The sequence below is a fragment of the Gadus chalcogrammus genome, chromosome 16 (genome assembly GCF_026213295.1).
Source record: "Gadus chalcogrammus isolate NIFS_2021 chromosome 16, NIFS_Gcha_1.0, whole genome shotgun sequence".
Classification (NCBI taxonomy): Eukaryota; Metazoa; Chordata; class Actinopteri; order Gadiformes; family Gadidae; genus Gadus; species Gadus chalcogrammus.
Window position 1 is genome coordinate 15,638,632 of NC_079427.1, and position 18,921 is coordinate 15,657,552.

The 18,921-nt window shown below is 40.7% G+C and overlaps 1 protein-coding gene across 1 annotated transcript in view; it reads left to right on the forward strand.

Annotated features, from left to right (window-relative positions):
* Window positions 1-1,058: 1,058 nt before the first annotated feature.
* LOC130406086 (lissencephaly-1 homolog A) overlaps window positions 1,059-18,921 on the forward strand; it is a 28,694-nt gene continuing 10,831 nt past the window's right edge. The window contains exons 1-4 of the mRNA XM_056611469.1: window positions 1,059-1,238; window positions 5,436-5,736; window positions 15,215-15,299; window positions 16,883-16,957. Of these exons, the coding sequence (XP_056467444.1) occupies window positions 5,705-5,736; window positions 15,215-15,299; window positions 16,883-16,957 (192 nt within the window). The 5' untranslated portion in view covers window positions 1,059-1,238; window positions 5,436-5,704. The remainder of the gene's footprint in view (window positions 1,239-5,435; window positions 5,737-15,214; window positions 15,300-16,882; window positions 16,958-18,921) is intronic.

Genomic DNA, 18,921 nt, shown 5'->3' on the forward strand with positions numbered 1-18,921 from the left:
ATGTGCACTGCCACCGTATCAATAACGGCCGCTGGATGTCGCACTTGAGCTGCGCCTCTTGATTTGTCAAGTGTGGAAGGTGGCTGGCACCGTAACTGATGCGCATTTTCTAAATGTAGGGATATTTTAAATAATCCTACATTCCAAAGACTGCTACCTGTTGAACTTGCTTTCAGTTGATCCGAAACAGTTAAGGCATAGTAATGTGGGGACTGTGGCTAATTATCATAGAATAACGACTTATACGGTGATTTTGGGTCCGTAGTGGAGACAAAGTTGCACAGCTGAGTTCTTTGTTTAAATTGTATCAACCTATTTCCTAAACAGATAACCTTTTCAAATATAGCTGAATAATTACTCATGTTTACGGTAGAGTAAAAAGTTAAATTCATGTTTGTTTTAATCTTTGCATTGTTAAAACGTTTAATGTCCAAAGTGAATGAGGGGGAAATTATGGGATTTTGCTAATTGTAAAGTAATTAAATTTACTATTCAAAGCAATTTTAGCTTAATATTTGGTGTCTTCAAGGCTCACAAAATGGTCAGGACATATCGTCCTAGATATATGGGGTGGCACGTTTGGAATAATGTGATCTATTGGCGAGATATCTCCAGTTCAGACACCAATCGCTTTGATTTCTCAACTGTTGAGACTATTTTAATACGTCCATGAGACTTCGACACAGCCATCATAAGCAAGTGTAAACCCTGCTTCCCCTGTAACATATTTGTCTGCTTTTCACTAAATAACAATTATTTTTCATCTGGGTATTCTTTTATATTAAAACGAAATAATAAATTGTAGATCATGACATTTTAACCCGTTATCGCATTGTCGTCATTTGATTAATGTAATTTCACCACTGACCACCGAAAGAAATTTCTTCTCCTCGAAGACATCTCGAGTTAATATTTTTGAAGGAAGCTCTTGAATTTCTAAGTAGATGACGGTCTTCACAATTTAACACCGAATATATTGCACAGGAAATTACAAAGAAGCCGCTATCAAGGGCGTGCGCGCCCCGTCGGTTTGTGCACACGAGCTGGTGCATGCGCCCGTCTGTTTGTGAACGCGAGCTGTGCTCGTGCCCGAGAGTGAGGCGACTGCGGGAGGAAAACAAGCTAGAGACGATCGAGACGCATCCTGACCTGCAGAGACACTCACTGAGACGTGTTGACGCCCTGTAGGGTTATGTTCACACCGGAGGCAGCTCAGGACACCGAGGAAGAGTCATAGGGTGAGTAGCTGTTATAACTCATCTCTCAGACCCATGGACAGGGTCAGGGTTAGTCTAGAATTGTACAGGACGAGAGGTTTAGTTTCTGCACCGCCTTTTATGTCTCAAAATGGCGGACAGGCCGATAGGAGCAGCAGGTCGCTGTCTGAAGTTATCTCTGTAAGAAACAACACATACAACCGACTGTGGGGGATCCAATCACACAGACAGTGTTGTTAATGTGTGCTCCACCTGGAGTATAATCTAAGTGTTATTAATGCGGGTCCACATCGTAGTCCTCATCACTTGTGGGTCATGTTGCGGGACTCCGGCTGGTAGCGGGCTGATGTTACTTCACCGTTAGCCTGCTGGTGTTAGCGGCTAGCGTTAGCCTGCTAATGTTAGCTGGGCAGAGCCGACGATACGTCCATGGAGACTACAGTTAAAACAAGCTGCACAACAAACCGTCCAGCACCGACTCATCTAACACTGTGTGCGTGTGTGTTGCATTTCTGGGAACGTAAACGTGGTAGTCTTGTCAATGTTGTAGATTATTGTAAATTAGACACATTGGTTAGGTTCCCATAAGGCTATTAGTTAAATTGACGTACAGTTGCGTTAAAAGCTTTTTTTTTATATACTTGTAGTAAGCTACTATTACTGCCCAATGCCCATGTGTTGTCATTGACTAGCGTCCCGATTACACCCAATGCTGGCAGTAACGCGACTTGGACAATGCTCCTATGAGCTGTGCATCAGCCGTCGGGTAGGACGCTCTGCTTGTTTTATGTGATCAGCCATGTCAAGTAATTGCACATTATGTACCGTTGTCGATCGTTGACAGGCGTCAGATATATGTATATTAAATACCTCTCGCCTAGGTTGTGAACGTAATCTTTAAGGTGTTAATGTAGCCTTCCTATAATCCATAGCCTGGACAGAAGCATTGTCACCACTACTGCAACTTGGTGGATGTTGATCCGCATATGATCTGGGTGGAGTAGCTGATACATTGGAGTCCCTTTAATGGAGTCCAGTCCATTAAAGGGATTGTGTAAAACTAACATGAAGAAGTACTCTACACTAAAGTGGTGTGGTGACTGTTTACGGTTTGATACGTAAGAACCAATTATTTATGTGCTAATTTATTTAGAGAGAAAAACTAAGCCATTCTCCTCGTGCCTATTGAGAACACGATGACAAAGTAGAAATTATTTCGAGATCTTTCAGTTTTGCCTTTAAGCCCGGTTGTCTATTGGCCTTTTTTGACGGATTCTATTTTGCTCGTTGCTTTATAGCATTATTCAGTTGAACCTACCTAAGTCGCGTTACCACGTCAACGCCTACTTTTAGAATGTATTGTTGTTTTTGTATGAGGGTACCGGGTTTGATGCAGTGTTTCTATGGTGCAAATGCATGCATGTAGATAAAAGAAACAGAATAAAATCGCACATTCTGTAATGATTCATTTGTAGCAGATTAAACATTGTCAATCAAAATGTTTCAAGCCTAGATTTACATCTGCCTGAAATGTATCATGTGATTTATAATAACCAATGCATGTGCTGAAAGGATTTTGTCGAAAGTCTCATTCAGGTCAAAAAATTAGTTTCAGTTTTTTAGTGATCCTTTAGTGTACAGTTTTACGTCCTACAATTCCTTCAGTAAAGCTTCTACATAGCACCTTACTTTCAAGCTGAATGACTGCAGGTTACAGAACTTATTACAAGGAATGACCCATTTTCTCTGGGTATATTACAAGATGACGTGTACACAACGCTTCAGTAAACCAATCCAGACTAGCTGAAGAGGCCTCACATGCAGCAAATATTGTGAAACATCAGCGGCTGACATGACATTCCCCAGGTATTTGAAACATGGTTACTCTATTTGACCTAAATTCCACGTGAGTAGAACCATATTGAGATATGAGACCCACAACTTGCTGCTCCATATAGGGTTCCTATGAATAAATAATGAGATAGAAGATTCTTGTAATGCTAAGTATCCTGAATAATCTTATAATGCAAATGTACATCCTCTATAAGATGTTGTATTATGAAATATACGGTACATGTATATTATGATAGTATAGTTGGATAAACAAGTGTAACAAAAACCCAAAAATCTATTGACTATTGATCACTGTCATTAGTTCTACTAACTTATACTCTTTTGCTTTTTTGTTTGGCACATAGAACACCAACAAGAGTGTCAACGAGAATCATACCTTTTGTCGGACAAAGGACACATCTTTACTTTGAGTCAATAGTGACTTTCTTCAAGACAACAAACTGCAGGGTTAAGACTCTGTAGGAATTGCAGCTGCCTGCAGCAATTAATAGTAGACAGAAATATGGTAGATGATCTGAATGTATGCCCATTTCTGTTAGGGAGTGCTTGGTGTTCATTTCAGAAGAAGCACTCTAGACACTACTTTCATTGCTAGACCAAATTTCTTATAAAAAATAGGTCAATTTTCCTGCCAGTTATTGTAGTGTTGTATTTACTAATACTTGAAACAATCAAATAATAGGTAGAATGATACGAGTGATCATTCACCATCCATCAATATATACCAATATATACCAATCATTGTGATCCCATAAAGTATCACCCAATCCTGAACTAGTATGACACATGGGCTGTTCATCGGTCATGATGGCCAGGGACTCTTGCGCCATCATCCAGGTTGGCATTGGACTGTCTTTAGCAACAGGACCAGATAATGTCGACATGATACAGTGGCCAGCTTGTTTCCAGGGAGACCGATGTCAGGTGTTCTCCTGCTACATCCTAGCAGTGTCAAGTCCACTGTCGATAGGCAAATACTGCTACTTGCTTTACCTATTCCAACCGGCTGCTCACTCAGTGTCACTCACTGTCAATTTGAGATTAACTTTAATCAGACTATTTGAATGAATACAAAGGCCAAAATGATGGGACAGATCTTTTATATCGTTTTTGCAGAAGTCAATACAATGTTTTCCATCTGTCATTATTCTGTGTAGCCTGTGTGTGCCTAGCTGACGCAAGCAATTCAATGAGTGTTTCCTGGGTATTCTCATCCCATATTTGAGACTTGCTTTAGAGACCTGACAGTGTTTTCATGGCAACTGCAACACTCTTGTTTTTGACTTGCTGCTATGCCTGGCTGATGATTAATTGTTTTTTGACATGAGATATGTTGTATCATCATGAAACCAAGATAATGATACTGCTTTGTGAGTTTGTGATTATGTTTATAGCCTGTCTGAAACATGATTTTATTATATACAAAGATATACTTAGTTTTATTCTGATATAATAATGACCCATGTAATGTGATGACACTCACTTACTGAGAATGATTCTTTGAAATCATAAACCTGGTAGGATATTGGTATGGTGCCCACTACCTACAAAATGTCAATACGTCAAAACATAATTTTATGTCAGTTCATCAGATCATTACAGACCATGGGAAAATATGATATATCTTTACTATATATGATTATTATGGCCAGGCACAGTTTTAATTTGATTACATTTATTTATTTATTTATTAAGAATGAAGACATATAGTTTTTGAATTTACACATATAGTCTTCTAGCCTAGCCGTTTGAGTTCTTATCAATGAAAGAAAGAAACATAACAAAAAAAAATTAGACAAACCTCTTGTACATTTAAAGTAAGGTAATTAGTGTTTTTTTCATTTGACAAAAACATTACGTAGTATACTTTTGCTATAGTGGTTAGTATTGCATTATTGTCCAAAATAACATTTGGCTATAATGGTCCTACATTGACTTAAGCTTAGGACCAGTATTGAGATGCCAGTTCACTTCAAACATCTAATTTGTTTTAGAAAAATGAACAAGATAAACATGTTTCACATGAGGTAGCTCCCACATGTAGCCTACAGTAGTAACGGTGCATAATTTAACTACTGATGGTATTGTATATCTTTAAACTCCCTTAACATTCACAGTTTTTCTAATTTCTCTTAAAATCACACAAAACAAGCGCACACACCATTTCTTTCCACTGGTTTCACTTTCCAAGTGAAAGTCTGTGATGAGTTTGAAGGGAGTAGTTTGTAAGTAGGTGGTCTGTGTCAAACGTGAACTTGATGGAAGTCCCTTCTGTGCCCGATTTGATGTTGTTTTGTGTTGCTGGACTTGGTGGACTATTGTATAGCTCTAACTGACTTGTCTTCGCCTCTGTTCTCTCCTTAGATGCACTGGTGACCCACCTAGTGACTGGTCTGCAGGCTCTCTGTTCGTCTTGTCCCGTACACCACCAGGTTGGGAGGCAGATTCCCAGGCCCGTCTCGGACGCTAAACGTTTTTACTGGACCTAGCCAACAGGCCGCTTAAGGAGTGCAAGAGCACCTCTTCACGTGTGTTGTTCGGACCAGCCCCGCTCATCTCCCGACAGAGGAGGTCGGAGCAACTGTACCCCTGCCCAACCATCTAGTACCCCTCGCCCCACGACCTGCCACACCATGGTGCTCTCGCAAAGGCAACGCGATGAATTGTAAGTTTCTAAACTGATACATCAACACATTTCTTAAGGCCTCAAAAAATATCTAACGTTTCTGCTGAGCTTTAGGTTTTAGTATTTGTGCAAGTGTACATTTCATAGTGTTTGAAATTTGTGCTCGAGTCTTCTAACCTGGAAAAAGGCTACGCTCATTTTGTGTTACATGTTCAAGCCGTGGGCAAGTGCTAGCTTTGACAGGTGTCAGTTATCTTTCCATGACATTCAACACTTTTTTGTTCTTGAATGCTGTAGCCTACATTTTATTGGAATAGTGTTGACCCTGATTTGTCATTTTTAAACTGTAGAGGGCATGATTCACGTTAATGATTAAGTGCAGAGAATATGCAAATGCAGAGGATAATTGAGTGACAGCCATGAGTAAACATCAGTTATTAAGGAGAATGCTAATATTTGTTTGCATTTAAATGGCTTTTAGTTCCTTACCTACATGTACAGAGCAATTTGTACTGCAAATAAGTGGTACTTGAGTACTAATTAGTAGGGCCTGACCGATATTGATTTTTTTAGTGCCGATTATTTTCAGAGAAAAATTACGATTCCGATTTAATCGGCCGATTAAAAACAAAACAAAAAAAGCATATAAAACGTAGTTTTTGATACCTTAAATATACTTTAAACACTTTTGACGAATATGTGAATTGAATGCAGAACCATTGAGTGTTTTAGAATACATTTACAGTCAAAAATTAGTGTAATGTAAAATAAATAAATAACTCCCAATGTGCTGCGCTCGTGAGCAGTGACTAACACCTGCGTGCTGAGCAGTATGGTCTCACCGTTCGAGTCTACAGTATAACAAATTAACATGGCCTGGGACCTAAAGAAAAACAGGCACAACATGCTCAAACAACGCGTCTTGTGTACATTGGTGAGGTGAGCGCGCAGCTGCCTGAGCGAGCGTGCTTTCATGTTGTACGGTAAAATTCAATCTCCTCTTTTTACTCCAGCTAAAGTTGTTAGTTAGCAAGGCGAGTAGGAGCGCAATCTGCAGGATACTAAGCGCAATAACATTTAAAAAAGAAAATAAATCGGTTGTAATCTGCGTCTTTTTGGCAGATGTTGATTATTTTCAAAAAGGCTATAATCGGCCGATTAAATCGGCAGGCCGATGAATCGGTCGGGCCCTACTAATTAGAAACTATTAAGGAATCTCAGGATTACTGGTAAATTACATCAAGCATTGTTTTGTGCATATTTAGTTGTGGGTAAATTGGCTCTATTTCTATGATGTATTTTTCAATACATCAATTTCATGTATTGAAGGTATGTTTTTCATGAGCTAGGAAAGGGATCATATAGAAGTTTGGCTTGCTACATGAAGTGCATTTCCATGAGTATTCCCTATCCCTTGTCTTTCTTATATTGATTTTAACGTCTCTGTAGGCAGTTGTCATTCTGACAAAGCATGGTGCTTCATACTGAGCAGGGGAAAAACATTAGCTGGGCTAGAAATCAGCCCTGCCTAATCTCCCCAACTATGTAATTAACTCCTGAGGCTAGGATTAAATGTTTACCTACCTCCTGCCAGACAGTAGGAGAATGGGAAAGGTAGAGGTCTCTGAGCTCCTATAAGAACTCCAATCTCTTTCCTGGTTAAACATTGTGTCTGTGAGGTCTCGATATACAATGGATAGATGCAGTCTACACAGAGTTAGTTGATGTATAGATTTAGTGAAATAGAATTCACTGTGGAACATTTCTATCATGTTTTAATAATTGATTTTACTCCCTGTTTTGCGCTTGCTGATGTCATTGAGACATGCAGTTTCTTCCACATGACATGGCACTTCTCCTCAACAATGTCTTTCTCAGATGTGTTTCTTAGATTCTGGTAGTCGGAATGGCAAGTTCTGTTGGAATGCTGATGCCTGTGTGCTCCCTGTCAAACAAGCTTCTCGTTTCTTTGTTGAATAATGCTCTTGCCCCATGGTGTACAGGAGCATAGTGTAAGACCAGCAAACCATGTGAGCCATGATCAGGAATTCATTGCATTCCATTTGTTGGGGCTACCTATTAGTGCTTCCACCATCTACCTCTTTGGCCCCGGATACGGCGTTAAGCTGAATCTAGGGTTTTTTCTTCTGGCAAATTTTGCTTCCGATATCTGTTTTTTACCCAACTAAAATAGCCTAATCGTTAGTCTTCCCAATATGCTTCTCATGTATATAATTTGTATTATGCATGAAATAAAATATTTCTAATATTATACAATGCACGCAAGGAACAGATGGTCGAGATGTCAACGCCTACGTTCTCAAGCCACCAAACACTGTTCTGCACACATATGAGCTGCGTCTCAAGTGTGAACGCCACCATTTCTTGAATTTGGTGAATTAAATTGAGGCTGTGAATTTTACAAATTCTAAGAAGTAGGGATCAAGGTCTCAGCGGGTGAAGAGCGTACCATTAAGGCTCAGTCCTTAGGGCATTGACCCGTGGTCATTGGCTGCTTCTCTCTCTCCCATGCTGTCTACCTCTTGCTGTATCTGTAATGATTAAGGCCCAATCCCATTTCTACCCCTTACCCCTTCAAAACAAGGGGAAGGGGTAAGGGGTAGAAATGGGATTGGGCCTAATGCATGGAAATGCAAAATAAATCTTGAAAAAACGTAGGGATCAACATATTTGTTATAATTCTGGTTGCGAACACTAACTGCCTCTTCATACATTGAGACCCTCTACTAAAATCAAAATGAATATTTGGAGCAGGATTGACTTCGTAACCGTCTCTAACAAGTTGAACCTTGTTAGATAAACTTGCTGTTCCAAACAGAGCAGTCTTGTCTCTTTTACTGGCCCCATCAGCACTTTAGTCAGATGCTGTGATTGCGCAGCATCTTCAAAACAAGTCTTACGTTTCTGAGCACATCTAATGAAAAGCGCATCTCTGTTCCTTTTCAGGGTCAGGGGATGCGCCTTTTCTGCAGGCATTTGATAAAAATAGACCCAGAGCACAAACCCTCCTCTGCCTGTGGACACCCATGTGCAGTTGGCCTTTGCTGTAGACAATTTCTATGTCTTCAGATAAAAGGACCATGTTCCTTGGTCTGCTTTGCTCCTGGGGCTGTGAATGTCACGACGAACACAATGAATGCCAGACCATGTGCTAGAGGTGGTCAGCAGTGATTGAGGTGGCAAGCAGTTGCATTATAGTATTACGGACAACCTGGATTGGCTGAGCAAGCAAAGCTCCCATTCCATGTCTCAGACAATGGAAATGGTCATACTCCTTTTTTTATGTAACTGCATTATGCTTTTTATTATAATCTTTGTTTTGTTTCCTTTTTACATTTGTTCTTGAATGAGTCCTATTTGAAGCCCCTATTTTACCGTTAATTAATGTCTTGAGCCTCAATGAATAGGAAGGTAACCCTAGCTTGGACGGTGAACGTTGCCTGGGCGTGGCTGGGCTTGAATTGAGAGAATGGTTTCGAGGCAGATGGAGATGTATAGAGTGCTTCTCAGTGGCACCATGGCTACAGTGTGTATAGAGGGCACCAGTATGTATCAGCAGGGGGTCCAATCAGCAGGATGTCTCAAATCTTGCCTCCTGCATGACAGACGGATGGAAGCACATGGTTTCATTGTCTGTCCTGGGACCACTGTTTCTTCCAAGTAATTCCCAGTACACATACAAGGCATTGATCTAAGTATGAGGGGCAGTTCTGTATTGTATATGATGGTTATTCATTGTTATTTCCTTTTTATATAGACTACTGAAGTAGTGCATTATATAAGGCCTGAATAGACACATCTTTTCATGCTGTTTTACAATATGGTTAAGACATCAAAAAGACCATCCATAATGTCTTTACGATTAATTCACAGAATTAAATCGTTTTTGTATCCAAACCCTAGAAGTATGTAAAATTCAAAGAAATCACACTGGTGTAACGTTTCTCGTAGTCTCAACAGTATGTGTGACTCCAGTGATGGGCCATCATTGAGGCCCTGCCAGAAGTACCTCATTGTAACCACAATTGGGCTCCAAGGCAGCCAGGTCCATTTCTTCTTTCTCAAACCCAATTTAGACGTGGAACTTGCAGAGGTTTTTAAGGAAATAATCATTTGGAGCATTTTTTAGTTTGTAATACGGAAGTATTTCAATTTCCTTTCCCTTGGTAAAAAAGGATGTAAAATGCCAGTGTGGTAAATAACTACAGACACGATCTGAGTGACATTTAGATCCACATATAATACACGTTCAGATTAGGGATCGACCGATACAGATTTTTTAGGGCCGATACGATACCGATATTTTTTCATCAGCCTTAGCCGATACGCCGATACCAATTTTTATTTTTTTTAATTTATTTTTTAGAGCAGATACTGCTTTTTCTCCCTCAATCATAAAAATTACACTGATAACAAATGTTACAAGTCTAAATTAAAAAAAAGGAACATTTATTGAACTTCAATATAAAAAACAATATTTAACAAATAGTAAAAACAGGTGAGGTAGAACAAGTAAGAACAAGTAGATGAACAATATTTAACAAATATTAAAAACAGGTGAGGTAGAACAAGTAAAAAAAAAAAAAAAAAAAAAAAAAAAAACTCGAATATCGGCCGATAATATCGGCCGACCGATATATCGGTCGATCCCTAGTTCAGATATACTGTTTGCAAGCTGGATTCCTTGGTGCAAATGGTCTTACAATACCATGCATACGTTCTTGGCATGGGTTTTGGAAATGCTGATCTGGCTGTGTTAACACCACACTCTACCACTTTAGCTACAGAGCTCCATGGAGTAATGTGCTGTACGTGTGTGTGCATTACATTTATTTCTCACGCTCAAATCCAATTTTTGATTGACTGTAGTGCTCTTAGTTTATTTGTGCAGGGTTCTGGAGCTCTTGGCGTTTCATTTAAACATAAAACGGTCTACTTTTGGCTAGACTAGTTGGGGTATCCCGGAACCAAAGAAGATATATATATATATATATATATATATATATATATATATATATATATATATATATATATATTAGAGCTGTCAAGCGATTAAAATATTTAATCGTGATTAATCGCATTAATGTCATAGTTAACTCACGATTAATCGCAATTAATCACAAATTATTTTTCTATGCTAAATATCCCTTGATTTTTTTGTCCCATAATTCTTCTCATTTTAATTCTCTTATCAACATGGTGAAGTGCATCGGCTTGCCTTGTGCAAATTATTTTTTATTGATAACAACATTGGCATATACTGATCAAAACAGGACGATACAAAAAAAGAGCCTATAGTGCAATTAAACGACTGCTTTGAACAAATGTCATTTGAACATAGCAGTCAGGCTACTGCTTCTTTGTTTTGAGCCAAAGAAAAAAAAAGAAAAAAACAAACAAACTTTTTTTTTAAAAATATAATGATTGCGTCAATCGCGCGATAAAAAATTTAACGCCGTTAAAATTGGTTTGCGTTAACGCCGTTAATAACGCGTTTAACTGACAGCTCTAATATATATATATATATATATATATATATGGGTTAGGGTTATATATCTATGTTGATCACATAGCTATACTTGGCTGCTGCTACACCCAGACGAGTGTCGACAGGTATCTTAAACGTATGTGTTTCAGATCTGCAGCACATACAGTTTATCTTTAATAATGACTTTGGACTTTGAGCTGTACATTATCTCATTCTTTAATCAGATTCATTGCTAAACATGGCTCTCCCTTTTACCTGTTTAAAGTGTGTGTGTGTGTGTGTGTGTGTGTGTGTGTGTGTGTGTGTGTGTGTGTGTGTGTGTGTGTGTGTGTGTGTGTGTGTGTGTGTGTGTGTGTGTGTGTGTGTGTGTGTGTGTGTGTGTGTGTGTGTGCTCGCTCACCGCTAAGGATTTTCCACTTGCCCGTGGGTCTGAATTCTACTTGCCCGAAGTCAATTTTCACTGGCCCCAAATATAAATAGTTTTTTTTATTAGTGGTTATCAAATAACGACAAAGATTCAGGTAAATTGTTATATTTTATCTTTATATTATCTGCTTTGTGATAACCACATTTGCCTCCACGTTCTGTTTAGTGAAAATAACCGGTAAGGCACCGGAGGACGGGTTATCAACAGCCCGCTTAGCTGCCATGCAAGCAAGATGCTGCTTGCTCTTATCGTGACACTCAAGCATTTGCTTTCTGAAAGATGACGTTCCTTTAAAAAACGAACCGCTTTTATCCGCCGTTGACGGGAACTTAAGGCAAACCTCGCAGAACAAGTTGGTGATTCCTCCACATCCTTGAGTATAACCCAGGGGAACTCCTTCTTCCAGGATGCTTGAAAAGTTCGCTTACGCTTGAGCTCGTACGCAGCCATCTCCTAGTTCTTAATCTGCGGCGTGCCCGCTACCTGCCGGGAGTCTCGCGATCTCGATTTTGAATGGCCGAAGCCACATTCAAATAAAATCAAATAGTACACCAAGCATTACAAGCATTATCCGACGAGGACCAGGAGAGGGGGCAACATAATAACTTTATCGATGATCGTAAAAAAAATAAATCAATTTTCTTTTTTTGCTTCGAGTCCTCCACTTGCCCGAACGGGCAAGCGGGTTGTCATAGTTACTTGCCCGACGTGGCGTTTTACTTGCCCCGGGACGTCGGGCAATCCGTGTGTGTGTGTGTGTGTGTGTGTGTGTGTGTGTGTGTGTGTGTGTGTGTGTGTGTGTGTGTGTGTGTGTGTGTGTGTGTGTGTGTGTGTGTGTGTGTGTGTGTGTGTGTGTGTGTGTGTGTGTGTGTGGTGTCAGTGTTAGCTGGCTGGCTAGTGCACTCAGTTCTTCATTTGTCGCTCTCCTTAACGGATGAGCTCACTCTCTCCTCCCTTTACTTCCCTTCTCCTCAGTGTTTGTCATCCATGACACAGTGGCTCTCCATTTTGAAGTTGCTGGACAGCACTATTCTGCAGTGTGGGCACTGGGGAGTAGTGTTTCAAACCTGCTGGCTATAACTTTTGAACACATTAAGGCTGGCAAGGTTTAATACCACTGTATGCTCTGAGTGATGCAGTTTATGGTTGCTTCTATTCTGCCCCTCCTCAATGCCACTCCTCTACCAACTTCCAATCACGTCTTCTAGCCGTGCGCTCCTTGTCGCCATGGATACCGCTGGGTCTACTCTTTCTGCACCTTCATTTACCTATTTCTATTTGGAAACTCTCGAACATGATGGCATGAATTATTATTTTTTTTTTTTAATTTGCCTCATTCCTCTTCAAATTGAAAACATGTAATTATGTGTGTAGTGTGGAGGTGAATGGTAAGGAAAGGGCAAGGGATAGTGCAGGCTTACCTTGAGTGAATCGCAAATATTATATTTTGTTTATTTTCTAGTATTTAGAATTGTCTCATTAATGATATAATTTCCAAAAATATATGAAACTGTCTGCTGTGTTTCTACTAGAAAAATTTTCTTGCAACTGCTTAGCCTTCAACATGTAACCTCGGCAAAACTTATTTTCTAGAACGCTGTTGTTGAATCCCATTATCCCATATTAGACCCACCTGGTATAAGTAAATGCAAAACAAGTTGGCTGGCTAGTAGTCATGGTTTTGGTTGACTCTGTAAATAGATGCCTCTTTTTTAAATGTCAATCATATTGAATGTGTATGCTTTCCAATGGAGGAAGCAAAAAAGTTGTCACACATTTTCAGCCCCAAACATTGACAATTGTGTTTGTTTGGTTGGGTAGAAGACTTTCGTTGCGTACATGTGTGTCTAATTTGACAGTTGGGATAGGTGTAGCATTGCGCTCAGCCATCGTCTTTTCTGGCCTAGCCTGCCGATGGGACACGATCTTGGCTGTCAACTCACACTGTGGAAGGACACAAACCTCAGCACTTCACAAAGCTTTCCTCTCCCAACATTCCCACCTCATTATAATACACTTCCATAAATAGTCCTCACCCCACACATCGCCGTTTGCTCCCCCCCCCCCCCCAAACCTGCGACAGGCAGGCTGTCACAGACCCGATAACCTCCCGCTAACCTTGAGCTTTAATCGGACTGCTCCTGTCATGAGGGGCCTTCAGGAAGGGAAGAGAATAGAGGGCAAAGGGGTTAAGACCGGCCTTCATCCTTATTCTTTTAACAATCTTTTTATTTCATCATTCCTGGTCTTGGCTGTGAGTTATCTTTTTTTTTTTTTTGGAGAGGCCAGATATGACAGGGTTACCCCGTCACTTCAACATGGGATGAAACCTGACACAAGCAGCGAGGCTGTGGTCGTAAACAAGCCAGCCTCAGACAAAGCCAGGAAAAGGCAGGATGGGCTCTTCTCTTCTTGCTCGACTAGCCCTTTGTCCTCTCTATCTGAATATCTCTCTCCTCGTATTCTCAATGCCACCTCAGTGTTCAGACACTGGTGTGCTTTTGTCCCTATCTCATCAGTTTCTCTCGGTTTAAACACAGTCCCCGTGTTTAAACCTCATGGAAAGGCTAGCCTCTGGTGACTGCTGATCCCCCTTCAAGGTGTCTGCTCTGTGGAGACGCACAGGCAGATTATCACGTGATCCCTGGCTTCTCTTCTCAGGCTCGGCAGCACACTTTCCTCAGTCCCAAACACACACACACACACACACACCGTTGCTTTACAATAGCGATGCAATTATAACTGCATTAATTGGCATATTCTAATTAATTCGTTGTAATGCTCATTTGGATTAGGCCTTTATTTTTTGTGCAAAAAATTGAAAATGGCACCATTTAAAAAATAAAAATAACATTTCGATATTGTGCTTCTTTTGATATTACATTGGATGGTATATGACTGGAAATTATGGAAATTTTCTGAGGCTAGTTGCAAAATGTGTGAATACTAGTTTGGGTGTTCTCAACAAGCCCAAAAATCTCTGGAAAAGGCCATATGCACAAGATGCCTTTGACCTCAGTAAAAAAAAAAAAATACAAATAAAAAAACAGCATGGTCTTACTTGGCTGTGGCCCCACATGCTGCATTCTTGGTTACACTCATGTCAACTGAGTAGACTTGTCCTACCACCAATTTTCTTTGTCAGTCTTAATTTGTTGAAGTAAGGCTGCCTGGGCTTTTCACCACCCATCAGTATCCCGATATCTCCACCACAGGGACTCCCATTTCCATTATTTGCCCACAGCCATGTTATCTCATTATAGCGCTCAGACAGATGTGCGCTCTATCTGTGTCAAATGTGAAGAGGTGTGTGGGAGGGAGTGTGTGGGAGGCTGTGCGGGGTGGGGGAATGCAAGAGGCATACTGTGAAACTGCAGTCTCGTATTAAGTCTGAGACTTGGGTGAATGGGTAACAAAAGTTGAATCATTTAATTCCCTTTGTCTGACACATTTCCATGCATGCTCATTTTCGGTCTTTTGTTTCACTGCATAAGCATATTGCTTCTCATTGTGCTTAACATATCTTGTCTGCTAATCAGCCAGACTAATTGTTAATGTTTTAACTTTTTTAACATTTTCAGAAATCGTGCAATAGCTGACTACCTGCGTTCCAATGGTTATGAAGAAGCATATTCCACCTTCAAGAAGGAGGCTGAACTAGATATGGTAAGTAGCCAATAGACTAATTCATCCAGATATTGCCTTGCCTTGATGTGCACTTTTTTTAGCCCTTTATAATTAATCAAGTTTTACGAAAATTTGTACGATAAACGAAAAGTGTTCTATTTGACAAGATGTCTATCAAAGATGCTATTAATTGGCGATGAATATTAATTAAAAACATATCGCTTTATGCTTAACATTTCTGGGAGCTGGCTGTGGCGAATTGAATGTTAGATTTCCTCTTGGCTAAAATATACCGTAGATTATATAAAGTGGCTTATTCTGTTGCATCCCTTGGAAATCAACTGAATAATTCATGATCCAAAGGGCCACGTGTATCCTACTGCCCACCTAAGCAGTAGCATGCTAAAAGCCCACCACCTTTTATACCCATTCATGAAGGCCCTTTTATTATGGGACTGTTTAGCATCCTGTCACATTATCGTGGAGGGGTGCTCGGCCGAGGGTAGGTCGGGTCCTTGTGTACGGGTTTCGGCCCTCTTGTAGGGCTTTAAGGCCATTGGTACCAAGCAGCACTGGGCCACCAGATTTTTTGTTTGTGTAGAGAATAATAGTTTTAGGGTATCATAGGCTTGTTCTGCTATAGTGCAGCAAAAGCAGACCCATTTGCAACATAATTGTGTGTGTACGTGCGCTGCTGACCTAATGGGCAGAAAGACCAGGCAGATGGCAGAGTTGCACCATTACTGCACCACTGCCTTTTCTGTCCTACATTTATTTTCGGGCTATCTTACAACGTTAGGGCCATGGTGTGGTTGACTATTATGAACGCCTACAATCCAGGCTTTTGGATGCTTTGTTAATTTCCATTTTATATGTTAAATACTATTTAAGATTTGATTAAACAAGTCCATACACCATGCCCAGAAGAAATTGGCATGTCCCACAGTTGCAAAAAATAAATAATTACTCATTCTCACCTCCCATGATGGCAACATGCCAAGCTATTTCTGGCAATCTGTTGGTTAGGTTTCTGAAGGGAGTAGCAGAGAATAGATTGGATCAAAGGCCATGGAAGATTTGTGCTGTATCTCACGAATGTGCCACACACAAACTACTGTGGACTGGGAAAGTGAAAACTGAGTCGAATGACTAGTATTAGACTAACATGCTATCCTTTTCATAGCTGAGACTGTTAACCAAACATAATGGTTTTTAACTGATTATTATTTTTTAATTACGAAATTAGGCAGTATTTACTGTAAATATCAAAAATCTGAATTTTATGTCAGATTTTGAATCTGTTCATTGTGATACATAAAAAAGGTTTATTTTTCTGGCCCTAGTTTCCTCTAATTCCGGGTAGGTGACTATAAACCGCTAAAACCTTCCATGTTTGTAGGAGATTATCTTGCCTGACAGGGATTAAGAATAGGAGTGTGTGCGTGTAGCTGAAGGTTGTGTCCGTCTTGCAATCATGGTTGGCCAGGTTAATTATGAGTCTAGCCAAAGACTCTGCATGGAGCCTGGCCATCAGGCCTCCCCCTCACGCTGCTAAGGCTAAACCCAGGGATGTGATTGGCTTTCCTTGCCTGTCTGTCCTGACTCTGCCCTCCGATCCACAGAACGAAGAAATGGATAAAAAGTATGCAGGCCTATTGGAAAAGAAATGGACCTCAGTCATCAGATTACAGAAAAAGGTTTGTACCCCTCCTCTCCCTCCTTTTACTTTTATTTCGCACTCGCGTTGCGCGCGCTATAACATTCGTTCACCACAAATTACTCTAAAAAGCAGTGCCAACATTTTTATATTTTTTAACCATTCAGCGAACAAAAGGCAACAGGCTGATTATCATTTAGGGGGCCACTCAATGACATGTAGAAGTGTCATCAACACGCCCACTGAAGTGGTGTGAGAAATACGACTTTCTACTCCTCATTCACATGTAAGGTATTTACATTTCCTTAGGAAAATGACATGATATGTTGTTGACACATACGGCCCATCAGGAGAATATCAGGATTTACACGTGTGTCTGAAAGCAGCTAGTGTGTGAGCATTTGATTTCATTATAAAATTAGTCAATTTATGGTAACAGGGGTAATTGTTCAATGAAAAGTGTCGTATACTATGCATGCAAATCAATTATTAACTATATTTTACTGTTATTCAGGGCTGAAAAGTGCATTGACATTTTAAAATGCAAGGCAACTACTATTGGTTAGTTGAAAATAATGATCATCATTGAAATTAAACATCTCATCCGGTGTCCTGGCCAAGACAGGCAGCAGTAGCCTACAATCACACGTAGCATACACACAAAACATAAGAAAAATAAAACCACTAAAACAGTCCGCAGGGGGGGAAGGGGACATAAATATCGCAAGACATTTCGGGAGGCTCAAGGAGGAGAGTAACATTAGGTTTGAGCAACAAAGTGTTGCTGTGTGCGTTTGTCGATGGCGGAGCCGTTATGTTTAAAAACATAACGTCTTACCTGGGCGAGTGTCGCTGCGGTATGTGCGCGTGCGTGTGTGTTCTTACCTGTGCGTGTGTGTTCTTACCTGTGCGTGTGTGTTCTTACTAGGCCTGCAGCGGATTCGAATTGTATCCGAATCCGTTCGGTTCGTTTACCACAGTTCGGAGCATTCTGGTGATCCGCGGATTTCGGTTTCATGAAGGCATTGCCATATGTAGCGTATTTTGCCTACTGTAGCCTATGTCCGATACAAAAGGGTGTTTAGGACCCAGCGGAATGCATTCTCTCCAGTGCTGCCCGAGCCAATGAGGTAGCTGTAATAGGTTGTTTTCTGAAGTTCAAGCGCACGATTCCTAAATTTAAAGAAAGTAATTGATACAATTATATTCTAAATATACGGGAGATAAATACAAACGGGTGATAAGCGGGATAACGGCCTTCGAGGTCGACCGGTTCGATGGAAATAATGGACAGGTAGAGGCAACTCTGGCTTCATGCTGCGCTCGTCGCCAGAGTTCTAAGCCTCGTCGGCCGTTATCCCTTACATGTTACACTCAGTCAGTGCACCATGTTTTCAAATGCATTTAGGGGAACATTTATTGCACAAAAAAGCCTTGCAAGTTGTCTGATTGCAGTCAATTAACACATTGCAAATAGCCTGTGGGTCTCATTCATTTTTGTGTTTCTCCCCCAAACCCTCCGTCAAAAAAAAGTCCGCCTTTTTACTACCACGGACATGATCCTAATCCGAACCGTATCCGAAACCGAGGCCCAAAACGGTTATCTGAACCGAACCGTGGACACACTGATCCGTTTCACCCCTAGTTCTTACCTGCGAGTGTGTGTTCTTACCTGCGTGTGTGTGTTCTTACCTGCGAGTGTGTGTTCTTACCTGCATGTGTGTGTTCTTACCTGCGCGTGTGTCGATGGCGGAGCCGTTATGTTTAAAAACATAACGTCTTTCCTGGGCGAGTGTCGCTGCGGTGTGTGCGTGTGTGTTCTTACCTCCACGTGCGTTGATGGCGGAGCCGTTATGTTTAAAAACGTAACGTCTTACCTCGGCTAGTGCGTCGCTCCCTTTGTCTTGACGTGCGGTGTGTGTGCGCGCGCGTGTGTGTGTGCGTGCCTGTGTGTGCGGTTCCGTGTATGTTTGTGCAGTGTATGTATACGGTGTGTATGTGCGT